The sequence below is a fragment of the Equus caballus genome, chromosome 9, assembly GCF_041296265.1.
Source record: "Equus caballus isolate H_3958 breed thoroughbred chromosome 9, TB-T2T, whole genome shotgun sequence".
NCBI lineage: Eukaryota > Metazoa > Chordata > Mammalia > Perissodactyla > Equidae > Equus > Equus caballus.
Window position 1 is genome coordinate 94,870,495 of NC_091692.1, and position 26,098 is coordinate 94,896,592.

General features: G+C 39.1%; 1 protein-coding gene across 9 annotated transcripts in view; it reads right to left on the reverse strand.

Moving 5' to 3' along the window:
- TRAPPC9 (trafficking protein particle complex subunit 9) overlaps positions 1-26,098 on the reverse strand; it is a 622,816-nt gene that overhangs the window by 564,659 nt on the left and 32,059 nt on the right. For 6 of the 9 annotated variants that reach the window (XM_005613304.4, XM_005613301.4, XM_070221874.1 and 3 more), the window contains exons 5-7: positions 25,761-25,787; positions 10,759-10,880; positions 193-318 (exon numbers count right to left, since the gene is read on the reverse strand). In XM_005613304.4, the coding sequence (XP_005613361.1) occupies positions 193-318; positions 10,759-10,880; positions 25,761-25,787 (275 nt within the window). The remainder of the gene's footprint in view (positions 1-192; positions 319-10,758; positions 10,881-25,760; positions 25,788-26,098) is intronic. The other 3 variants (XM_005613305.3, XM_005613303.3, XM_070221872.1) reach the window with 1 other exon arrangement.

The following is a 26,098-nucleotide window of genomic DNA, read 5'->3' on the forward strand; positions in this document are numbered from 1 at the left end:
GTCACAAAGCTGGTAAGAGGCAAAGGTGTTTCTCCAATCAGAAAAAAAAAAATTGAAAGGATAGCAATTTTTTGAATTTTCAAAGTGAAATACCCCGGTTTAAAGAAGCAAAACAAATAACCACATTAATTAGGATATCAAGTTCTGAGTCCAGAGTTTGTACCGTGCCATGCTCTGAGGACACACACCCACCTGGCGAAGATTAATATAAACTGCATTCTGGAGAAATTCTGAAGCTTCCATGCTCCGCTTCTGAATGGCGAGGACACGTACGGCTTTGACACAGGCTTCCAACTCGATCACTCCAGCATTCTTATACTGTAGGGTATAAAGGAGGACCCTCAGTCAGAAAAGAAGAGTGCAGATGTTTCTGTCATAGCATGAGGCTGTACCACCGGGACTCAGTGACCTGCAGCTGTGCCTCCCCAAGCACCGGGGCCTGAGCGGGGAGAATCTCCTCGAGAAAGTCTGTCCCTTATCAGGGCAAAGGAGGGCGGTGAGACTGAGTGAACCTATGAATGCCCCATAAGTATGTCTGCATTCACTCAAATAATACAAACACAAGAGCTGGATATTTTACAACATGGCAAAATATCAGTGGATACTTTGCTATTCGTTTTCACTGATCGCCTCTTGTCCTCTAAAACATTTTTAGAATCTCTCACACCTGCAGCTCTAAAGCACTAGTTATAACTTCATTTTACTCTGTTGCAAAAATTCTAGCTCTCTGAGGGCAGATGTACCATATGGGGTAAAAACTAGACTACTGGTAGCGAACAAAGTCTATACGTAAACTGAAATATAATAATGCACACTTGAAATTTATACACTGTTACAAGCCAATATGACCTCAATATAATGATTTTTAAAATTCCAGCTCCCTGTATCACTGTATCTGTCCTCTCCTTCATGTTCAATGTCTGATTTTCTCTCGGTTAAGGTTCCTGCTTCTCAGATCCTGAGATGAAGGACAAACGAAGACATATGAAATAGAAAAGGCATTGTGAACCACATTTCACTACTCAATAACAATACTGGGTGAGGATTTCTCACACCTCACCTCCAGCTCTCAAGGTTCTCCCCAAGGTAACTTCGAGGCAGGGGAGCCGCCCTCAGCCACTCTCAACACTGTGTGGCTGGGACCCCGGAGCAGACAGAGGAGTGGGGCTCCAGTACCCAGGCCTCCCTCCCACCAATGTACCCCTCTCTCCCCAGGCTCCACTGTGAAAGCCTCCATGCTAGCTGTCCTTCTGCCTTTCTTCTTTTCTACTCCAAATCCTTTTTCTTTTTCTTTTTTCCTAATTGTCCCAAGCTGGCGTGATTTTCAATTGCTGTATCTTAAAGAGCTTCTTGCAGTTGAAGGAAAGGTTTACAGAGGTTAACTCCATGTATACTAGTGCCTAAAGAGAGCCCCAGGCTGGGGAGACCCCTCACTAATACTGTGACTGAGGCATTAAAAATAGTGTGCGATTCAACCCATTCCATCAGCAAGTGTTTACTGAGACCCCCAGAGAGGCCTGGCAGGCGTAACTGCTAGTGAAAATGCAGTCTAGACATTTGCCAATTATCAAGAAGCAATGATATAATTGCTCATGTTTCCTACTAAAATTATTTATAAGGTAGAAAAGGAAATTACTGTGCGAGAAAAGTCAAGCCTCCAATGTTTCCTCCTTTCTAATGTGTAATATGCACATAGTTTGTGATACATCACATACAAGTCATCAAAGACAATCACAAGAAGAAGCTGGGCTTACCTAACTACCAACACTGAAGTCAGAAATCTACCCACTTTATACACCATTTAACATGACGGAAAAAGACATGGGGACCTAATTCTATTGGAATGAAACGACTTCTTCAAAACTCAAAACAAATTCCACTGAAGTGAGAATAGAAGTCAATTCAGTTTTTTCACCTATTTTTGGTTACATTCACACATTTTAAATTACAACAGATTTACTGCAATCATAAAAAATTGTTCATATATTAGTAGGAAGATATACACAACCAACGAAGATTAGGAAAAGAGTGGACATTTACTAAAACTCCACTGCACACGTAGTCTCTTCCCGGCATTATCCTGGAACACAAGCTCTGTGAAGCAGGCTGAGCCCTGGTTTCCACTGCTGAGTCCCTAGTAATCATCTACCAAGGTCCCAGCATAGAGCATGCAATCAATATTTTAGGAATAGATGAGGCAATTATCTCACACAATTCTAAAACAAAAACCCTAAAATAAATTCTAACCTTATATACAGATAAAGAAAATGAGAACTAAAAAAGTAAAGTTTCTTGCCCAAGGTCACAAAGCTAGTAATTGATGAAGGCGGGATTTGAACTCAGGTCTGTCTGACTCCAAAACTAAGGTGGGAACACCACGGCATGAGGGCAGGTTCAGCACCAGGGACTGTCACCCTATCTTTGTTCAGACCTAGCCTTCTACAGCCTTAGACAGCACCCACACATATGGAACTCGAGGGCAACTATAACAATAAGGATTTTCCAGCCAATAATTTGTTAGGACTCATTTACAAAGTGTCAGCAGGTCAGCAGAAAAGCTCTGGGAAACATGAGTACGTCTAGAACTTCCTGCTGATTAGAAACCCAGTCTATCAGGACAGAATGACCTTCGCTGGAAAGGCCACATGGACATAAGCTAAAGGCAGGTGAGCACTGAGAACTCTGCCAAGGCACCAGAACTCAAGTGAGGAAAGTCCTCTGCCCTCCCTACCCAGCTATCTTTTTATCTGTGTGTACAAGAAGACAGAAGACCTAGGCTCTTGTCCAAATTATGCCACTGTGTGACTTTGATCAAATCACTTAACCTCTCTGGGCTTCAGTTTCTCACTTATAAAAATGTATAATGACATGCTCTCTTAAGGTTTCTTCCAACTCAAAATATGATAACATCATATCTCAATAGAATGTCTGTCTCCATTTCACCTCTTATAATAGAAGAGAATTTCCTTGCCACAAATCAGAAATCAATAAAAAATCGTGCACGAAGCCAGGCAAGAGTCTGCTTAAGAGACTTAGCTATGACTCTCAGTGAATGAAAACCAAAAGGTGCTACTTCTCCCTCAGAAAATGGGAAGTAGCCTGGGGGTGTGTGTGTGTGTGTGCCTGTGCACGCATGTGCACAAATTAAATACAATCACATCTGGGAAGTGTACAACTATTTTTTATATCACTGTCATTTCACGGCGATGGGCCAACCTTAAAAGCAATTTTAATCTAGTGTGCTGGGTAGCATGGGAGAGTCTCAGGCTCTTTTGGTGGAGAAGACGAAAGAGGAAAGGAGAGGAGAAAAGAGGTAAATGACGTAAAGGCATAAAAATACAGCCAGAGAAAGGCAAGACACTGATTTTCTTTTTCTACTTGCATCACATACATATTAGGAAACAGTTTTCCCCCAAGACGTCTTGTTGAATACTGAACTAAGAAGGGATGATAACCAATGTTTTATTATGCAATACTAATGAGCCTGTCACTGTTCCTGGCATTATATATATATATAAAGTATTTATCCTGATTAAAACTCTAGGCAGCAGGCCTTACTTTCCTCATTTGGAGAGACAAGAAAACTGGAGCTCAAAGTCATGTAACTTGACTAAAGACGGCCAGTAAACAACAGAGGAGGGATTCAAACTCAGCTGTGTCTGACTCCAGAGTCTGCTCTTTCCAGCCCCAAGACTGGAAAACAGGTACCAGCTTCCCTGCTGTGCCCACGGCAGACAGGCCTTTCCCACCATGATGAAATCTCAATTCTTGTTGACACAATGCACTCAGCAGTCACTAACCTTCCATCAGACTTGGCCGGTCAAGTGGCATCTGCCTGTCAGGCCCACAGGGCTTTACCGTAAAGGCAACAGGACGTGGTTTCTGTGCTCCTTCAGAGCCTTCCCTGGCCCACCCTGGGCTCTTCCTGCTTATCTAGTCCAGGGGCAGCCACTAAACAGCTAGGGGTACTGATAGGAGCCAGCACTGACGCCTCTCCCCCCTGTCTCCCCATCTCCAGAACTCAGCTAGGATTATTTTGATAATCTTGGAAGCAATTTTTTAAAAATAGGAAAGAAAGGGCTCTGGAAAAAATACTTAATACTTACAATTTTTAAATGGCCAGCTATAAGATGAATTTTAAAAAATCAATCTGCCTTTCTACATATCAGCTTTAAGCATTTAAAATAATGGCCAAAAAAAATCTCATTCACAAATTAACAAAAACATATCCAATAACTAGAAATAAACTGACAAACACTGTTCATGTTCTATATGAAGAAACTACAACACTGTTTTGAAGGACTTAAAATTAGATGTGTAAATGTAGAGACATTACCATATTCTATAGAGGAAAGCAATTTTGTAAAGATGTAAGTTCTCCCAAAAATAATTCAAAACATTGCAAGCCCCAAGAAAACTCCAATATGATTTTTTTTTAACTTGAACAATATATTTTAGAATTCTTCAGGAATAATAAAGTCATAGAACTAGCCACAAAAATTTGAGATGGTAGGAAAGAATGAAAAAAATAAAAGCCTCACTACTAGATATTAAATAAACTACAACACGAAAAATATCATGGTGCTGGGGCCAGCCCGGTGGCAAAACGGTTAAGTGTGCACATTCTGCTTCGGCGGCCCGGGGTTTGCCAGTTCGGATCCCAGGTGCGGACATGGCACTGCTTGGCAAGCCATGCTGTGGTAGGTGTCCCACATATAAAGTAGAGGAAGATGGGCATGGATGTTAGCTCAGGGCCAGTCTTCCTCAGCAAAAAGAGGAGAATTGGTGGCGGATGTTAGCACAGGGCTAATCTTCCTCAAAAAATAAATAAATAAAATCACGGTGCTGGAGTAAGAAAAAACAGATGAGCAGAAGGAACCAAAGGCTCTGAATCAGACTCTGGTATCTGCAAGCATTCAGTATAGCTGGGATTTCAAATCAGAGAGAATCAGTATGAATTAAATTGTGGGGGGCAATTAGATGATCACCCAGAAAAACATAAATTATATTCTCATGTCATAATGTACACAAGATAAATTACAGATAATGGTGTAAATATTAAAAAATAACTATGACAGCAAATACAATACTTTGCATACATTAACTCAGCTTATCCTCACTACTCCCCTTGAGATAGGTACTATTATCATCCCCATTTTAGAGATTAAAAAACTGAGGGAAAGAATTTATTCTATTGTAAGAAGGTATTTCTAAGCATACTATCAAAGGTAAAACCCTTAAAGAAAAGATTTACGATATTAAAAACATTTTTTTACCACAACCAAGAAGAAAAAGCTCATGAACAAAACTTAAGGAACATTAAGAAAAAGACTTGCAATCTATGTCAATGATGGACAGGAAGCTAATATTCATAAAATACAAAGTGCTATCATAAAGCAGCAAGAAAAGCAGCCTAACTTAACCTTGTGCAAAGGAACCCAATGGATAATTCATAAAAGAAATACAAATGGCCAACAGCGACAAACGTTCAATACCTCTCTGGTAAACAAATGCAAACTAAAATAACAAAAAATTACTTTTTCCCATCATATTGGCAAATATTTTTAAAAGATATAATAGCTAGTGTTCGTTAGTGAGAGCAAAAACCATCAAGGACCTTTTTGGAGGACAATATGGCACGTAAACTCTAAAAAACACATGTACACTCTGACTCAAATCCATTTCTAGGAATTGTTCCCTTAAAAAAAAATCAGTCCCGAAAGATTTACCTATCAGGATGTCTATCACAGTACTGTTTACAAGACTGGGAAGAAAAAGTGAAATGAAATAATATTCAGTAATAGACAATTGGTTAAATAAATTATTCTACATCTTTCATTCCCTATTGGAGAAGGAATTTGGAGAGTAACTTGAAAGTAACCTATGACAAATGTAAATGTCATATCCAGTGATTAAATTTCCAGAAATCTTACCTAAAGGAATATTCATACAAGAACACAAGAATACATGTACAAAAATGTTCAGTAAAGAGGAATAAAAACCACATGATCATCTCAATAGATGCAGAGAAGGCATTTGACAAGATCCAACAGCCATTTATGATAAAAACTCTGAACAAAATGGGCATAGAAGGAAACTACCTCAACATAATAAAGGCCATATACGACAAACCCATAGCCAACATCATACTCAATGGGCAAAAACTGAACGCCATCCCCCTGAAAACAGGAACGAGACAAGGATGCCCTCTATCACCACTCTTATTTAACATAGTACTGGAGGTCCTGGCCAGAGCAATCAGGCAAGAAAAAGGAATAAAAGGAATCCAAATTGGGAGGGAAGAAGTGAAACTCTCGCTGTTTGCAGACGACATGATCTTATATATAGAAAACCCCAAAGAATCCATTGGAAAACTGTTAGAAGTAATCAACAACTACAGCAAAGTTGCAGGGTATAAAATCAATTTGCATAAATCAGTAGCATTTCTATACTCCAGTAATGAACCAACAGAAAAAGAACTCAAGAATACAATACCATTCACAATCGCAACAAAAAGAATAAAATACCTTGGGGTAAATTTAACTAAGGAAGTGAAGGACCTATATAATGAAAATTACAAGGCCTTTCTGAGAGAATTGGATGATGACATAAGGAGATGGAAAGACATTCCATGTACATGGATTGGAAGAATAAACATAGTTAAAATGTCCATTCTACCTAAAGCAATCTACAGATTCAACGCCATCCCAATCAGAATCCCAATGACATTCTTTACAGAATTAGAACAAAGAATCCTAAAATTCATATGGGGCAACAAAAGACCCCGAATTTCTAAAGCAATCCTGAGAAAAAAGAACAAAACGGGAGGCATCACAATCCCTGACTTCAAAACATACTACAAAGCTACAGTCATCAAAACAGCATGGTACCGGTACAAAAACAGGTGCACAGATCAACGGAACATAATTGAAAGCCCAGAAATAAAACCACACATCTATGGACAGCTTATCTTTGACAAAGGAGCTGAGGGCATACAATGGAGAAAAGAAAGTCTTTTCAACAAATGGTGCTGGGAAAACTGGAAAGCCACATGTAAAAGAATGAAAATTGACCATTCCTTTTCACCATTCACCAAAATAAACTCAAAATGGATTAAAGACCTAAAGGTGAGACATGAAACCATAAGGCTTCTGGAAGAAAACGTAGGCAGTACACTCTTTGACATCAGTATTAAAAGGATCTTTTCGGACACCATGCCTTCTCAGAGAAGGGAAACAATAGAAAGAATAAACAAATGGGACTTCATCAGATTAAAGAGCTTCTTCAAGGCAAACGAAAACAGGATTGAAACAAAAAAACAACCCACTAACTGGGAAAAAATATTTGCAAGTCATATATCTGACAAAGGCTTAATATCCTTAATATATAAAGAACTCTCACAACTCAACCACAAAACATCAAACAACCCAATCAAAAACTGGGCTGGAGACATGAACAGACATTTCTCCAAAGAAGATATACTGATGGCCAATAGGCACATGAAAAGATGCTCATCATCGCTGATCATCAGGGAAATGCAAATCAAAACTACACTAAGATATCACCTTACACCCGTTAGAATGACAAAAATATCTAAAACTAATAGCAACAAATGTTGGAGAGGTTGCGGAGAAAAAGGAACCCTCATACACTGCTGGTGGGAATGCAAGCTGGTGCAGCCACTATGGAAAACAGTATGGAGATTCCTCAAAAAACTAAAAATAGAACTACCATACCATCCAGCCATCCCACTACTGGGTATTTACCCAAAGAGCGTGAAGTCAGCAATCCCAAAAGTCCTGTGCACCCCAATGTTTATTGCAGCAGTCTTTACAATAGCCAAGACGTGGAAGCAACCTAAGTGCCCATCAACAGATGAATGGATAAAGAAGATGTGGTACATATATACAATGGAATACTACTCAGCTGCAAAACAGAACAAAATCATTCCATTTGCAATAACATGGATGGACCTTGAGAGAATTATGTTAAGTGAAATAAGCCAGCGAGAGAAAGATAATCTGTGTATGACTCCACTCATATGAGGAATTTAAAACTATGGACCAAGAACAGTTTAGTGGATACCAGGGGAAAGGTGGGGTGGGGGGTGGGCACAAAGGGTGAAGTGGTGCACCTACAACATGACTGACAAACATTAATGTACAATTGAAATTTCACAAGATTGTAACCTATCAATAACTCAATAAAAAAAAAAAAGTCTCCTTGTGAAAAAAAAAAAACATGTTCAGTAAACATCTAACAGTGGAAAAGTGAGAGGAGCTGGCCCCGTGGCCAAGTGGTTACATTCGCGTGCTCCGCTTCAGCCCAGGGTTTCACCGGTTCGAATCCTGGGCACGGACATGGCACCACTCATCAAGCCACACTGAGGCGGCGTCCCACATGCCACAACTGGAAGGACCCACAACTGAAAATACACAACTATGTACTGGGGAGCTTTGGGGAGAAAAATGAAAAATAAAAAAATCTTTAAAAAAGAAAAAATGAGAACCACACATCTATGGACAAGTAATCTTCAACAAAGGAGCTGAGGGCCTACAATGGAGAAAAGAAAGTCTCTTCAACAAATGGTGCTGGGAAAACTGGAAAGCCACAAGTAAAAGAATGAAAATTGACCATTCTTTTTCACCATTCACAAAAATAAACTCAAAATGGATCAAAGACCTAAAGATTAGACCTGAAACAATAAGTCTTCTAGAAGAAAATATAGGCGGTACTCTCTTTGACATGAGTTTCAAAAGAATCTTTTCGGACACCATAACTCCTCAGACGAGGGAAACAATAGAAAGAATAAACAAATGGGACTTCATCAGACTAAAGAGCTTCTTCCAGGCAAGGGAAAACAGGATTGAAACAAAAAAACAACCCACTAGTTGGGAAAAAATATTTACAAGTTATTTATCCGACACAGGGTTAATCTCCATAATATATAAAGAACTCACACAGCTCAACAACAAAAAAATCAAACAACCTGATCAAAAAATGGGCAGGGGACATGAACAGACATTTCTCCAAAGAAGATATACGGATGGCCAATAGAGATATGAAAAGATGCTCATCATCACTAATCACCAGGGAAATGCAAATCAAAACTACACTAAGATATCACCTTACAACCATTAGAATGGCAAAAATACCCAAAACAAAAAGTGACAAATGTTGGAGGTGTTGTGGAGAAAAAGGAACCCTCATACACTGTTGGTGGGAATGCAAACTGGTGCAGCCACTATGGAAAACAGTATGGAGATTTCTCAAAAAATTAAAAATAGAAATACCATATGACCCAGCCATCCCACTACCGGGTATCTGTCCAAAGAACTTGAAATCAGCAATTCCAAAAGTCCCATTCACCCCAATGTTCATTGCAGCATTATTTCCAATAGCCAAGACACGGGAGCAACCTAAGCGCCTATCAACTGATGATTGGATAAAGAAGATATGGTATATATATATACAATGGAATACTACTTGGCCATGAAAAAGGATAAAATTGTCACATTCATAACAACATGGATGGACCTTGAGGGTATTATGTTAAGTGAAATAAGTCAGATAGAGAAAGATGAACTCTGTATGACTCCACTCATAGGTGGAAGTTAAACATATAGACAAAGAGAACTGACTGGTGGTTACCAGGGAAAAGGGGGCTGGGGGGAGGGCACAAAGGGTGAAGTGGTGCACCTACAACATGACTAACAATAACGTACAACTGAAGTTTCACAAGGTTGTAATCTATCATAATCTTAATAAAAAGTTTTTGAAAAAAAAAAAGTAAGAAAACCTAAGTATCCATCAACAAGATGATAATTAAGTAAATTATGGCAAGCTGTGAGCCAGTGGGAGCAGCCTTTCATCTTGTTCTAGGTGCTGCATACTCCCTGTGTCTAGTTCATGACAGTCTCTCACACAAGGTGTTGATGAATAAATGACCACGTCCACGTTTTAGAGGACTTTTCCACACTATTTGAAAGGATCAAGCAAGCCTGCAGTGGGAGGGCATCTGTGCTGCTGACAGAACAAGGCAAGCTGTAGAGTAGCATCCATAATATGATCTCACTTTTGCAAATGAAACATACATATACATAGGTATATATATTTCACAGGAATAAAGGTCATGAAAGATCTATACCAAATTGTTAACAGTTGTTACTCACAGGAAATAAGGCGGGGAAGAGAGGGGACGTTCATTTTCTGACTTAACACCATTCTTCTGTGCAATTTCAGTTCTCTGTTTTCAGTATTTCAGGAAGCATATTTGGAATTCAAATTCTTTTAAGTCCAAAGTAAAAAGAATGGTTCATCCACAAGATGGAGTGCTATACAGGTCATTAAAATCATGCCATGGAAGATTTAATAACGTAGAAAAACACACTCTGCCAAATGAAAAATGTAGGTCTCCACACAGTAAATAATACAGAATGCTCATCATTTTTTATGATATAGATAATATACCTTGCCAAAAAGTCCAGAAAATTGCTATTAAAATGGTAACACTGATTATCTCTGAGTAGTGGGGCTATGACAGCCTCTTTTCCCCCTTTTTCCAAACTTATTAAATTGAATAAACATTATTTTGAATCAGAAAAAAACATTTTTAGGCACACAGAATTATGCATTGGCGAATAATACATGAATACTTACAGAAACAAGTAATTAAGAGATTCTACAGCATTACACAATGTAAAATAGGAAATTCTGATTAAAACATAATTATGTAAAGGATTCACAAAGACAGATCACCTTGCTGTAATAGGAAATGGCCTCCTTATATTTGTCAATTATGTCTTCGGGGCTAAGGCAGTTCTTAGCACGTCCAATTTCAGCGCTGGTGTCAGGATTTATGCCATTGGTGGTGAGGGCACCTGCAAACAGAGAGGAAGAAAAGAAAAAAACTTTTGCTCTTTCTGTCTTATTTCTTTGTTAATTTAAAAGAGGGGCAGAAGTAAGATAAAACTTAAATATTCCCTACTGAAATTTAAATAATGAAACTGTCTTCAAAGTCTTCCCAGCTTATGTCCTCCCTATAATAGCCTTACCATCAAAGCATTGTATTAAATGTTAATTAACTCAGAATAAGCTTTCCTCCCTGCTGAAACGTTTTATTAAAGAACATGAACTACATTATATAAAAGTAAGATGTCTACAAAAACGAGCTTAGTGGTCCTGAAGACAATGCAGTCAGCATGCATTATCTCACTCTCTAAGCTCTTAATGCTAGCAGACCACACTGTCTCCTCAAATGGAGATAAACTATATGAAAGCATTTTCTGAATGGTACAGCACTAAAAAAAATATAGCTTATAAATACTAATATCCTTTCTGTGGCTGTCATTTTCTATTTCTGGCCAACCCCTGTCAATAAGCAGAACCACCTAATTCCCTAGCCATCAAACTCACATGGGGAGAGTTTTGGAGAAATTTCCATTTACAGAATGTAATCAACTACACATAGAACTCTGACACAAAAAAGAGGAAATATCCTTTGATTTCATAGAACACTCAAAAAATATTCTCCTAAGCCTCAGTAGCAGGAGAAGCTGGCCCTCCCCCAAACCACTGTTTATCTCATGGACAGAGAGCATCTCCCACAGATCCCGTTTCCCTCGTGTCTGCTGGAGACTCTGGCACATGTCTGCTGTCAATCTTTATAACTTACAGGGCAGAGGCGCGCCTCTCACACTGCCCACAACGCTCATGCCAGACCATCTCTGCCCTTGCTGTCTAATCTTGGTCCAATCTTCTCACCTGTTTATTTGGTATTCTGTTTCTCTGTAAGCTGCCTCAAATGGTTTTTGGAACAAGACAGAAGAATGAGTGGACAGATAAAAGGATAGATGGACAGGTGAAAGATGAGCAAATGAATGGAGAGACTCTGAGAAAAGGGAACAAAGAAAATTGCCTATGCAAAATCCATTGCCTATGCAAAATCCTCTTCTAGTCAGGGAAGAAAGAACCACAACAGACAACTGTGAAGAGGCAGGTGGCTTAGGATTGTGTTTCCTGCAGATTTTGTGAAAATCACAATGAGAGATGAGAGGGTAGAACTATAAATAATAAAGAAAAAGGGCATGCTTAAAAAAATATTCACTTTCTAAAGAAGAGATTCAAATCATCAAGGCCCAATGACACAATCCTTGGGTACTTACAGAGTCGAGAACTCCATCTCCAAGCATCCCTTTGAAGCAGAGTTTACGCAAGGCGGCTATAACGCCACCACAGCAACAGCTACATTATTTTGCACTTACAAGGAATCAGAACCTATGCTAAGGACTTCCACACATGGTCTCATTTACAACCACAGCAACGCTATGAGGGGGGTCCTCCTAGTGTGCCCCTTTCTGCAGGTGAGGAAACAAGTGCTAGAGAGGTTAAGTACTCATTCCTATGAGTTCTCAAGACGACAGAGCTGCTTACTCCACAGGAGGATTTGAGCTCAGGTGTGTACTCCCGTGCTTTGCGCGTTTTTCATGTGTTCTAACACATTTATTTCTGGCATGAAGTGATGTTTAATAAATGATAGGTCATCTGGATTTATCTCATTAACTCTAACAATTTGCCTTTATATTGTTGAATTTTACTCTTTTCCCTTGGAGAAAGGAAGGGAAAGACAATGGGGTCAGAATGAGGTGGGTTCTTCTTTCTTCATATGATACTTCATCCAAATAGGACATGATTAGGAAGTCCCCAACCAGGGAGAGGGAGTAAACATTCCGTCTATCTTTTAAAGAAAGGGCACCAGTGATAATGAGGGTTCATTTAATGATTAACTTGACTCCAGTACTGAAGCTGAGGGGAGGGGAAGCCATTTGCAGTGACCCAGAACAATATAATCTGTAGGAAGGTAACAAGAGCAGAGCTCACGAGAGAGCTTAGTGAGTCAGACTAATTTAGTTTTACTCAATAAAATAATTATAAGGTCTAAGGGCTGGCCCAGTGGTGCAGTGGTTAGGTTCGCACGTTCTGCTTCGGCAGCCCAGGGTTCACCAGTTCAGATCCCAGGTGTGGACATGGCACTGCTTGGCAAGCCATGCTGTGGTAGGTGTCCCACATATAAAGTAGAGGAAGATGGGCACGGATGTTAGCTCAGGGCCAGACTTCCTCAGCAAAAAGAGGAGGATTGGCAGCAGTTAGCTCAAGGCTAATCTTCCTCAAAAAAAAAAAATAAATAAATAAGGTCTAAAAATACTAGTGTGCAATAGATTCAATCTTCCTTTTTTTCCTTTGGTGAGAAAGATTTGCCCCAAGCTAACATCTGTTGCCAATCTTCCTCTTTGTTTGCTTGAGGAAGATTAGCCCTGAGCTAACATCAGTTGCCAATCTTCCTCTTTGTTTGCTTGAGGAAGATAAGCCCTGAGATAACATCCATGCCAATCTTCCTCTACTTTGTATGTGGGATGCCACCACAGCATGGCTGATGAGTGCAGTAGGTCTGAACCCGGGAACTGAACCTGCGAACCCAGGCTGCTGATGCACAGTGCACAGAACTTTAACCACTTGGCCATGGGGCTGACCCCAGATTTGATCTTTCTTGACATCTGTAAAGTGTTGACAGCCCATGTGTAACATTATTGTGAGCCAGTGAAAGAAGGAATCATCAAGACCAGAGTCTTGAGTCAACAGACAGGAAAAATCAATGCCACAGGCAGGCTGAGACCCAGGCCAGAGAAAAGGAAAAGAAGAGCCATAGTTAAGAAGTGGGGGAAAAGTTGAAAAAAAAAAAAAAATCACCACAAGGGGTCTTAAGAATCAATCCAACAATCGTTTAATCATTCATTCAAGAGAGAGTTACTGAGCTCCTATCATGTGCAAGATTGTATACACGGCACCAAACTGGAAAGTCAACAGACACAGAGGTAAAACAAAGCAGAAATAAGACGGAATAAAGCAGAGACAAATGAGGAAGAAGAGAGAAAGGCAAAATCATAAAGACAGAAGAGCAACAAGGGCTCAGATAAGGCAGGCACCAGTGTGGGAACGATTCCAGCAAGTACCAACAGGCTGGCACTATACTAGGTCACTCACATCGGCTATCCTATCACAGAACAAAAACCCTGCAACGTGCATACTACTGGCCCCACGCAGCAGAGGAACAGCAAGAAGAACGGTGTAGCCAGTAATCTGATGTTAACTGGGCAAGGATACGATAAACTCCAGCACCTCAAATGACTGGGGCAAACATGGGCCTTTAAACAAACAGCACTGGGATACTGGGACGGCCATTTGGAGAAAGATAAAATCAGACCTACACCTCACACCAAACACAGGAAAAGACTCCAAATGAGTCTAAGATCTAAATGTAAAGCAGAAAACCATAAAAGAAGCTCAATACACATGAGTGAATTCCTCTAAAACCTGGATATAAGAAATTACAGCTCTCTAGCTGTAATTCAAATCCCAATGTAACAAAAAAATTGATAATTTCAATTATGTAAACATACCATAAACAAAGCCAAAACATAAGTAACAACCTGAGAGAAAACATTTGCAACATGCATCACACACATAGTGTGCCATGCACTGTGGAAATGAAGGAGGAAGATCTCCACAAGCTGATATGGACTGACTTCCAGGAGATGCTGGTAAACAAAACAAAACGAGCCAAGTACAGAAGAACAAATGAAATATACTACCTTTTGCACAAGAAACAGAAATAAGAACATCTATCTGTTTATTTTTTTCAACAACAACAACAACAAAAACCCACGGGAGCAAAAAAGCAGGGACAAATGAGATTAGCTACCTCCAAGGGTAGGTGGGAATGAGACGGGAGGATGAGAGGAAGTGGCGCTTCTCTGCGTGTACCTTTTTGTATAGTTTTGACTTTTAGAACCATGTTCACGTTTTATATAGTTAAAAAAACAATCAATAAAGATGGGGAACCCTGTAATGGCATACAAACAGAAACAAATGAGCCTAACTACACTAACTATATTTCAAATAAATATAATTACACCGAGAGGGAGGACTGAAGAACAAATCCGACGAACTTCTGATCGCAGTGCCTTGTGTATTTATCCTCAGTATACAGACAAAAAGAGCCACAAGACAATCCTTGAATTCTACTTAGAGGTTTGTTTTTACAGTGATATTGGTTAGTAATTCTGAAACTACTCTCCATACATGGTAAGGTTGAGAAAATGAGTAAATATATTGATAATCTTAGGAGCTAGATTTTTCACTGTTGGAGGAAGAAGATATAAATATGATACAGGGGAAGACTGGAAAGAGCCCTGGGATTTTAGGTTGGAATTGGAGTTACCAGTATGAATTCTGGATAACAGTATGACTTCTCACAGGTCCTAGAAGCAACGACCCTCAGTAGCAATAAGCATATTTAGTGCCCAGATTTGGGTTTCCAAATACCATTCTCCAATGAAAGGAACTAGAACACCTTAGAGAAATGTCTGATTTCAGAGCTGGGACAGGGAAAACACAAAATGAACCTAAATATTGTGACCCAGGAAGTAAGGAAGTGCTTAAAAAATGATGGGGAATATGTCCAAAGGTTACAGAAGGCAGCTGGAAAGCCTTCCATCAGCCAAATTTAGCCAATGGGCTACAAAAATAGAGAATGATAGCAACGGATTAGAACCCACTGAATAAAATAAGGACCCACAGTCGAAGGAAGGAGGGGGGAAGAAAGTAGGAATGAAGGGAGGGAGAGAGGAAGGAAGAAAGGGAGGGAAAGGGAGGGAGGAAGAAGGGAGGGAGGAAGGAAGGAAGGAAACAGAAAGAGGAAGGAAAGTTCTTCCTTACATTAGGATGCTATAAATGTGCAAGGAATGATGGAGTTAGAAAATCAGCATTTGGCAACCATCATAGTAATAACTGACTGCAGTAAATCTTCAGTGAATGCCAAAACTACTAAGTGAAAGTTTGATGAGGAATAAGATATCTGCATAGTTCAAAATATTTTCACATAAATTACTTATTAATTACAAAGAGAAAAATAATAACTTTACACTGGACAAACCTAGCAGACTCTACTTTAACAATCAAAGTTAACATCACCAATAATGGGACAAACCAGTTTGTCTCCTGATATAGTGTGCCTCCAGACATAATACAATAAAGACACAACATCACTTATTCTGCACACCCCCCACCAACTCAGGGAAAATGCATAACCTCATAATCACGAAGCAACTTCAAGCAAACCCAAATTGAGGAACATTCTACAAAATAAATGTTCTCTACTCTTCAGAAATATCAATATCATAAAAGATGAAGAAAGGCTGAGAGGGCTGGCCCCGTGGCCGAGTGGTTAAGTTCGCGCGCTCCGCTGCAGGCGGCCCAGTGTTTCGTTGGTTTGAATCCTGGGTGCGGACATGGCACTGCTCACCAGACCACGCTGAGGCAGCGTCCCACATGCCACAACTAGAAGGACCCACAATGAAGAATATACAACCATGTACTGGGGGGCCTTGGGGGAAAAAAGAAAAAGAATAAAATCTTTAAAAAAAAAAAAAAAGAAAGGCTGAGAAACTATTCTAGATAAAATGATCCTAAATGATATGGAAACTAAATGCAATGTGTGACCCTGGGCTGGATCCTGGCTCAGGAAATATAATCACTGTATTGGGACAGTCGGTAGAATTTAAATAAGGTCTCTAGAGTACAGAAAGATATCGCATCAGTGTTCATTTTCCTGACTTTAATCATTGTATGGTGTTTATGTACATGAATCACCTTAGGAAATGCTCACTTAGGTATTTAAGGTAATGCCGAGCCAAGCACTGGGCTGGGCACTGGGAATGCAGCATCGCAGCAGTGTGCACTGTAATGAAACAGTCACCATCAGGGTGCCATGATAGAGAGGCCAGATCCCTACTACAGAACCAAGTCTAGGGGCCAGCCCCGTGGCTGAGTGGTTAAGTTCGTGCACTCTGCTGCGGCAGCCCAGGGTTTTGCTGATTCGGATCCTGGGCGCGGACATGGCACCGCTCGTCAGGCCATGTTGAGGCGGCGTTCCACATAGCACAACTAGAAGGACCTGCAACTAAGATGTACAACTGTGTACCAGGGGGGATTTGGGGAGATAAAGCAGGGAAAAAAAAAAAAAAAAAGAACTTAGTCTAGCATGAGGGTCTAGTTTTTTTCCCCAAGGAAATGAAAATCCTGGAAGGAGACTGGAGCTATAGCATCAAAAGAATTAAAGAGAGGGGCTGGCCCCGTGGCCGAGTGGTTAAGTTTGCGCGCTCCGCTGCAGGCGGCCCAGTGTTTCGTTGGTTCGAATCCTGGGCGCGGACATGGCACTGCTCATCAGACCACGCTGAGGCAGCGTCCCACATGCCACAACTAGAAGGACCCACAACGAAGAATATACAACTATGTACCGGGGGACTTTGGGGAGAAAAAGGAAAAAAATAAAATCTTTAAAAAAGAAAAAAAAAAAAGAATTAAAGAGAAATTGAGCCAGGAAGAAATACTGAAAGAGTTGTGACTTTTAAGCAAGCCAAAAGAAGATGGAGGAAGCATGATAAAAATCCTACAGCAGAAATAAAATAAGAACAGAAGCCTTTGACCACAAGTGGACCTAGCAGACTTCTCCAGAGCACTCCACCTAACAACAGAATAACACACACTCTTCTCAAGCAGACACGGAGCATTCTCCAGGACAGACCACATGTACATCACAAAACATATCCCAATAAATTTAAATGAACTGAAACCACACAAAGGATATTCTCTGACCACAACAGAATTATATTAGAAATCAACAACAGGGGCCGGCCCCGTGGCCAAGTGGTTAAGTTCACGTGCTCCACTTCAGCAGCCCAGGGTTTCACCAGTTCGGATCCTAGGCGCCAACATGGCATCACTTGTCCGGCCATGCTGAGGCAGCATCCCACATGCCACAACCAGAAGGACCCACAACTAAAAAAATATACAACTATGTATTGGGGGTCTTTGGGGACAAAAAGGGAAAAGAAAATCTTTAAAAAGAAATCAACAACAGGAGGAAATTTGGAGAATTCACAAATACTGGTAAATTAAATACCACACACCTAAATAACCAATGCATCAAAGACTTCACAAGGGAAATTAGAAAATACTTTGAGCTGAATGAAAACAAAAACACAACATCCCAAAAATGAAACAAGCAAAAGCACTGCTTAGAGGGAAATTTATAGCTACAAAACTTTTATTTAAAAAAAAGAAAAAAAAAAAAACAGAGGGGCGAGCCCAGTGGCACAGCAGTTAAGTTCACATATTCTGCTTTGGGAGCCTAGGGTTCGCCAGTTCGGATCCCGTGTGTGGACCTACACACCACTTCACAAGCCATGCTATGGCAGGCATCCCACATATAAAGTAGAGGGAGATGAGCACGGATGTTACCTCAGGGCCAGTCTTCCTTAGCAAAAAGAGGAGGATTGGCGGCAGATGTTAGCTTAGGGCTAATCTTCCTCAAAAAAAAATAAAGAAAGATGGCTCTCACATCAACAACCTAAGAAACTAGAAAAAAAAAAATAGCAAACTCATTTCAAAGCAAGCAGAAGCAAGAAAATAATAAAGATTAGAGCAGAAGTAAATAGAGAAAAATCAACAAAACCATAAGTTTGTCAATAAAATTGTCAATAAAATTGACAAACTGACCAAGAAAAAGAGAGAGAAGATTCAAATTACTAAAATCAGGGCTGAAAGAATGAACATTACTACCAACCTCAGAAATAAAAAGGATTATAAGGGAACAGTATGCACAATTGCACGCCAATAAATTATATAAGCCAGAAGAAACGGGCAAATTCCTAGAAAGATACAAACTGCCACAACCAACTAAAGAAGAAACAGAAAATCTGAACAGAACCATAACAAGTAAAGAGGTTGAATCAGCAATCAAAAACTTTCCCATGAAGAAAAGTCCAGGTACAGATGGCTTCACTGGTGAATTCTACCACATGCTTAAGGAAGAATTCTTCACAAATCCTTCCCAAAAATGTAAGAGGAAGGAACATTAACCACATCATTCTATAAGGTCAATATGGCCCCGATACCCAAACCAGAAAAACACATCGAAACAAAACTACAGACCACTGTCTCTTACGAATATAGAAGCAAAAATCTTCAATAAAATGCTAGCAAACGGAATCCAGCAACATAAAAGAGAATTGTACAACATGACCAAGTGGTATTTATCTCAAGAATGTAAGGTTGGTTTAACATGCAAAAATCAATTAATATAATGCACCAAATTAGTAGACTAAAGAACAAAGACCACATGATCATCTCAATAGTCAAGGAAAAAACATTTGACAAAATTCAACACCCTTGCACGATAGAAACCTCAACAAACCTTTTTTTTTTCCCCTTTACATTTTTTTATTTTGGCATATAAATGTATGTATATTCAGATATAACTAAGTAACACATCAGAATCAGTCATTACATTTTTAGACATTAGAAAAATTAGATTTTGCGTCTGGGGGTCCTCCTGAGAGTTTCCAAAGCTGCAAGTGCACAGATTTCAGCTCAACAAAAGGCAAAGCAAGCATAATGTACCTTGGCTTCTCCCCATCCCCACAGAAAATAATAAAAGACTAAATGCTTTCCCTAAGATCAAGAATAAAACAAACATGTCCTCTCTCACCACTTCTTATCAACAAGGTTCTGGAAGTTCTAGCCCTGACAATTGGACAAGAAAATTAAATAAAAGGCATTCAAATTGGAAAGGAAAAAGTAAAACTCTCTCTTTTCAGGTCACTGTTTTCAGTAGACATGATCTTGCATAGAGAAAATCCTAAGGACTCCACTAAAAAAACCATTACAGCTAATAAACGAGTTCAGTAAGCTTGCAGGAAATAAGATCAATATACAAAAATTAATTGTATTTCTATACACTTGCAATAAACAATCTGAAAATGAAATTAAGAAAATCATTCAACTCACAATAACATCGAAAAGTATAAAATACTTAAGAATATATTTAACAAAAAAAGTATAAAAGGACACTCTGAAAAACATTATTGAAAAAAAAACTCAAAACATTGTTGAACAAAATTAAAGAAGACCTAAACAAATGGACAGACATCCCATGTTCATGGATCAGAAGACTTAATATTCTTTTTTTTTTTTTAAAGATTTCATTTTTTTCCTTTTTCTCCCCAAAGTCCCCCCCGGTACATAGTTGTATTATATTCTTCATTGTGGGTCCTTCTAGTTGTGGTATGTGGGACGCTGCCTCAGTGTAGTTTGATGAGCAGTGCCATGTCCGCGCCCAGGATTCGAACCAACGAAACACTGGGCCACCTGCAGCAGAGCACGCGAACTTAACCACTCGGCCACGGGGCCAGCCCCTAGACTTAATATTCTTAAGATAACAATCCTCCCCACGTTGATCCATAGGTTCAACATAATCCCTACCAAAATCCCAGCTAGATTCTTTGCAGAACTTGACTAGCTGATCCTAAAATTCATATGGAAATTCAAAGGACTCAGAATAACCAAAACAATCTTGAAAAAGAAGAAGACAGTTGGAGGACCTACACTTCCCAATTTCAAAACTTACTACAACTTATCTCTAGGTGGAAAGATTATAGGTAAGTTTTTAGTTTATTTATTTTGCTTATCTTTATTTTACACATTCTCTACAGTGAACATGACTTTTAAAATAAGGCAAATAACATATTTTTTAAAACACGCATACCCAATCACTCATTGAAAAAAAATTTTTTAATTACAAAGAAGTACAAAAAAATACCTAGTGAAAAATAACTACTTAAAAACAAGAGTGCATTTTTAAGTTTTTCATAAACTGGAAACTTAAAAGCACAAATACATCAAGTTTCTAGTAAAATTTGTGCAACAAATTATAACAAATTCATTTTCAAAAATTCTAATTGAATACTAAAAACCCAGGAAATGAAGGGAAAATCCTATTTGATAGCCATCTTCAAAGACATGGAAAGGGGCCAGCTCCATGGCCAAGTGGTTAAGTTTGTGCACTCCACTGCAGCAGCCCAGGGTTTCACAGGTTTGGATCCTGGGTGGGGACATGGCACCGTTCATTAGGCCATGCTGAGGTGGCATCTCACATGCCACAACTAGAAGGACCCACAACTAAAAAATATACAACAATGTACTGGGGGGATTTGGGGCGGGGTTGGGGTGGGGTGTGGTGAGGGAAGAAGATTGGCAACAGTTGTTAGCTCAGGTGCCAATCTTTAAAAAAAAAAAAGACATGGAAAGAAAAGGCTTAGAAGTCACAGTTCCTATACCTGTGACACTAACTCAGTACAATGAGAGGAAAGTCTCTACCTAGGAGACAGTGGAATTCTGTGTATAAGACAGGAGAAACTCAGTACAAACTGCACTAGACACAGAGAGCATTTTTTTAAATGGATTTCTAAAGTTAGAATATTGTTGAAAAGCTATAAAAATGCTCTGAAAAACACAGAAACACATATATACTATAGGAACTCTGCCCTATATCACACATAAAGGCAAGTTTATTTTTGTTTACTCACAGGCACTAATTACTTTAACTAAGGAGAATATTTTAATTAAGACAAATAATCAATATTACACATCTCTTGTCTAATCTAGTTAATGAATTTACTCTGTTACGTAACCACAATGTGTCTTAGATAGACCTAAAATTGGTGAAAAGACCCTTGTATAGTTTGTGGAACTCTTCTCAAAATTGCAGACTTTTAAGATAGATCTGAGGGATATTTCTATATTATCCTTTCCCTCGTGAAACAAACAATAGATACTGTCGTCAAAATTCTGTCAATATACACAATGGTTCATGAGCACCAGGTTCTAACTAACCTGCTGGACCATAAGGCACTTTCTAGACGCTACAACCAAACGATGAATCAGAAGGAAGACAACGGCCCTATTCTGGAAGGCTTACAATCTATTTCAACACTGGGGTTTTTATTTCATTGGTTAGCAAAATGCAATCAATCAAAAACTTTCTTTGAACATTCTGTAGTCATGACTCTACTTTCAGTGTAGTGACCAGAAAAGCCTTACGTATGATTTGTTTGATCAATTAGCAACAATCATCACCAGACGGTAAGTAATGCAGAAATTAACTAATAGCAATGCTTCTGCCCACATTACACCTAAAATAAACCCACACCGAGCTCTGCAAAGTAAATGAAGAGATGAGGTCCTCAATGAGGAAAAACCTGTAAGAAAGAAAATAAGCAAAGACTTGTTAATAACTGATTCATAGAGGAAGGAATAGAGTATGGTGGTTAAGAGAATAGATGCTGGAGACAAAACTGTGGGTTTAAATTCCCACATCACCACTAACTAGCTGAGACCTTGATCAAGTCAATGAATTTTTCTGCAACCCAGTTTCCTCATCTATAGACCGGAGATAACAACGGTGCCTATCTCCTAGAATTGTTCTGAGGATTAAACCGCTTTACAGGTAAGGTTTATACAAAACACCTTAGATCTTAGATATGACACCAAAAGCACAAGCAACAAAGAAAACATACATAAACTGGACTCCATCAAAATTTAAAACTTCTACCCTCTAAGAAAGTGAAAAGACAAGACAGAATAGGAGAAAATTTTTACAAATCATATATCTAATAAGGGACTTGTACCTAGAATATAAAAAGAACTTCTACAACTCAATAATAAAAAGATAAATTATTTAAAAATGGATAAAGGATCTGAAGAGACAATTTTCCAAAGAAAATATACAAATGGCCACTAAAGCACAGTGGAAAGATGCTCAATATCATTAACTATCAAGGAAATGCAAATCAAAACTACAATGAAATACCACTTCACAGTCACTAGGACAGCTATAATCAAAAAGATAGTAACCAGCGGTGGCGAGGATGTAGAGAAACTGGAATTCTCATACACTGCTGGAGAGAATGTAAAATAGTGCAACCACTTTGGAAAATAATCTGGCAGTTCCTCAAAAAATTAAACATTTAGAAACTAAAAATACACAACTATGTACCAGGGGGCTTTGGGGAGAAAAAGGAAAAATAAAATCGTAAAAAAAAAAAAATTTAAACATTTAGTTACCACATGACCCAGCAATTCTACTTCCTGGTCATATACATAAGAGAACTGAAAACATATGTCCATATAAAAAGTATACATGAATGTTCATAGCATCATCACTCATAATATTAATGATACCATCATACTCAAAATAAAAATAAAATAGTAAAATAATAAAAATAAAAAATAGTAATGATACCATCATACTCAAAAATTAGAAACAACCTAAATGTCCATCAACTGATGAATGGGTAAACCAAAAGTGGTAGATCCATACAGCGGAGTATTCTTCAGCAATTAAAAAAAAAAAAAATGAAGTACTGAGCCACGCTACAACATGGATGAACCCTAAAAACATTATTTTAAGTGAAAGCAGTCAGTCACAAAAGACCACATGTTGTATGATTCCATTTATATGAAACGTCCAGAATAGGCAAATCCACAGAGACAGGCAAGTGGTTGCCTGGGGAAATGGGCAGGAACTGCTCACGGGTACGGGGCTTCCTGTGAGGGGGACGAAAATGTCCTAAGATTGATTTTGGTGATGGGGGCACAACTCTTTGGAATGCAGTAAAAACCACCATACGCTTTAACGGGTGAATTGTATTAAAGCTGTTAAAAAAGAAATAAAAAGCACCTTTGCCTTCACGCAGTAAGTGAAGTAAGCAGACTGCTAATTTTTATTATAGGAAGAGGAAACTCCTCACAACTTGAAAACTGGAAAAGCAAATTTGAGTAACTGAAATTGGCCAAAAGTTCATTTCACTTGAAGCAGTGCTGGACGTACATGAAGTGTTCAGAAACGACAAGAAAAAACAGCTAGATGCCACGAAGCATCTGTTTCAAACACAGATCAACGGCTTGGAACCCTCCAAATGACTGGGGAGAAGCTTGGTTCTTAAAACACGCACGCAAGCCAGCACCAAAGACAAGGAAGCGCTTTTCCTTCTGGCCTTCAAAACGGTTGTGGGAAAAGCAGGCAGCAAAAAAAATCTACAACGGTTTGTTTCGAATAGTATATCTGTTTAAAACTCAAAAAGAAAAGCGATGTACTTGTGTGACAGCCTTACGCGGATGGGTTTTCTACGGGGCTGAACAATTTCACCACCCCCCGGAGAACGCTTGCTGTTCAGACTTAGGGATGAGGAGAAGCCCATCACATTGCTCCTGGGGGTTGTGAAGCGACTCCCCACCAACACGTTTACCAATGATACGTTCGCCAGGGTTTAAAAGCAGAGAAGAGATTAAGGCCTGAAAGACAGAGGAGATCTTAGTAAGTGAAGAAAAGCTGCGGGCAGTCCTGGTCCACAGGCCTCTCTGAGCGGAGGCCAGAAGGTGCCAGGCAAACTGGAGTGGCCACAGCGGGAACTGGAATGTGCGGGGAGAGCAGAGTCTCGGTTGTCTACTTGCTCTCCCTCGGGTAATGGAGACCAAGTCTACATTTTTCTAATTTGGGACCAATACAGAAGATGCCCTCAGACCCCAAATGCTGGTTCCTGTGTCCTCTCCCTGCTAGCCTCAACCTCTACGGCAAGATCTGATACATCCCCGAATGACAGGGCCCCACAGAACCACCTCACTTTTACTCCCAGCACTCTACACTTAATTTCATCTCTGTATAACCTTATTTTGAAAAATTTCAGAAATAAAAAATATTCTTTGTTTATCTCAACAGATGACTGATTTTTCTGATAGCTCTAAGCTTCTTCTACTTAGTATAAGCACCTAATTCTCCTGTAAGTAAGGTGCTCGACACACTGAAATTCAGTACTCTCCATCAGGCATACTTTCCACTGGCTAGAGTGGACTCAGTAACTTCTATTGGTCAAACACCAATCCATCTAACATCGATTTAACTGTTTATCGATTTCGGCCGGGGTCGGAGGTGGGGGGATGTCCTTCAGCCCCTTGGCCCACCCCTCCATTGTTTCTCATCAGCAACTCAGGTCTCCTGAAAACAAAACAAAGCACTGGTTTTGCTTCCTCTTCACTTTCCATAAACCTTATCAAGAAACATCAGCCTAGAGAAAGGACTCAACACAAATGTTCAAACAAAAATCTGCAAACCTAAAGCAATTTCATTTCAGAATCAAGATACACAAGGAAATGCAAGCACACGTGTTGTGACAAAGCATGTGGAAGCATGCCTATCTGATTTCTATTCTTCAGAGGAAGGAAGTTTTTCATTTTTTTATTATTTACCCTTTGTCATTGTTTCTGATTAAGCCAGAAAATAATAGAGCTCATTATGAAATAATTAAGCACTGCAATAAAAGAGATTTTTGCTGTATTAATTACAGAAGCTGTTAAGAGGGGAAAGGAAAACCCACCTCAGTAAAAAATGCAAAATTTCTTTCCCTGTTAAGAACACATATGCGAAATGCAGTAGAGAATTCAAATTCATGTTGAGAGGAGCATAAAGCATAGAATCAGAGCAAAGTCATTACTATGAATAAATTCAAAATTAACTAGACAAGCATGCTCAATGCAGTCAAAGAATTTTAAACGCACACTTCGCAAATCATTCACTTAACCATGCTGAGGAAGAATTTTCCTCTTCAACAGACAACATAAATCAACAGAGTGCCCCATCAAACAAAGACCAAACAATAATCAGGTTTTTTAACAATTCTGATTTAAAATTACTTAAATCAGAATGTTCCAAAGATCATCATCCAGAAATTTTAAGCATTCATTCACATCACCATGAAACAAGCACTTAAAAAAACAACCAAAAGAAACTGAGCACATAGATCATGTACCTGGGTCAATGAGAACTTCTTGTGCCCCTGGAAGAAAGAACAGATTATGGTCTTTTATTTGGAAAACAAAACTACTTTTAAAGATAACTACTAAATCACATTTCATAATTCATATAGCCTTGAAAAATCTGAGACACTTCCACCTGATCAGAAAAGTAATTCTGAGTAACAGTATGTTACAAGTTCAGTGCCTTTTTGCTTTAGAAGGAAAGAAAAGAATACTATTCCTCAGATCCTGCACAATAAGTGCCTCCTTGCCTCTTTCTCTTGCCACTTTCTACACTCATGCTCCCCAGCTCTTCTTAAACAAGCATGAGAATATCTTAATTCCACACATA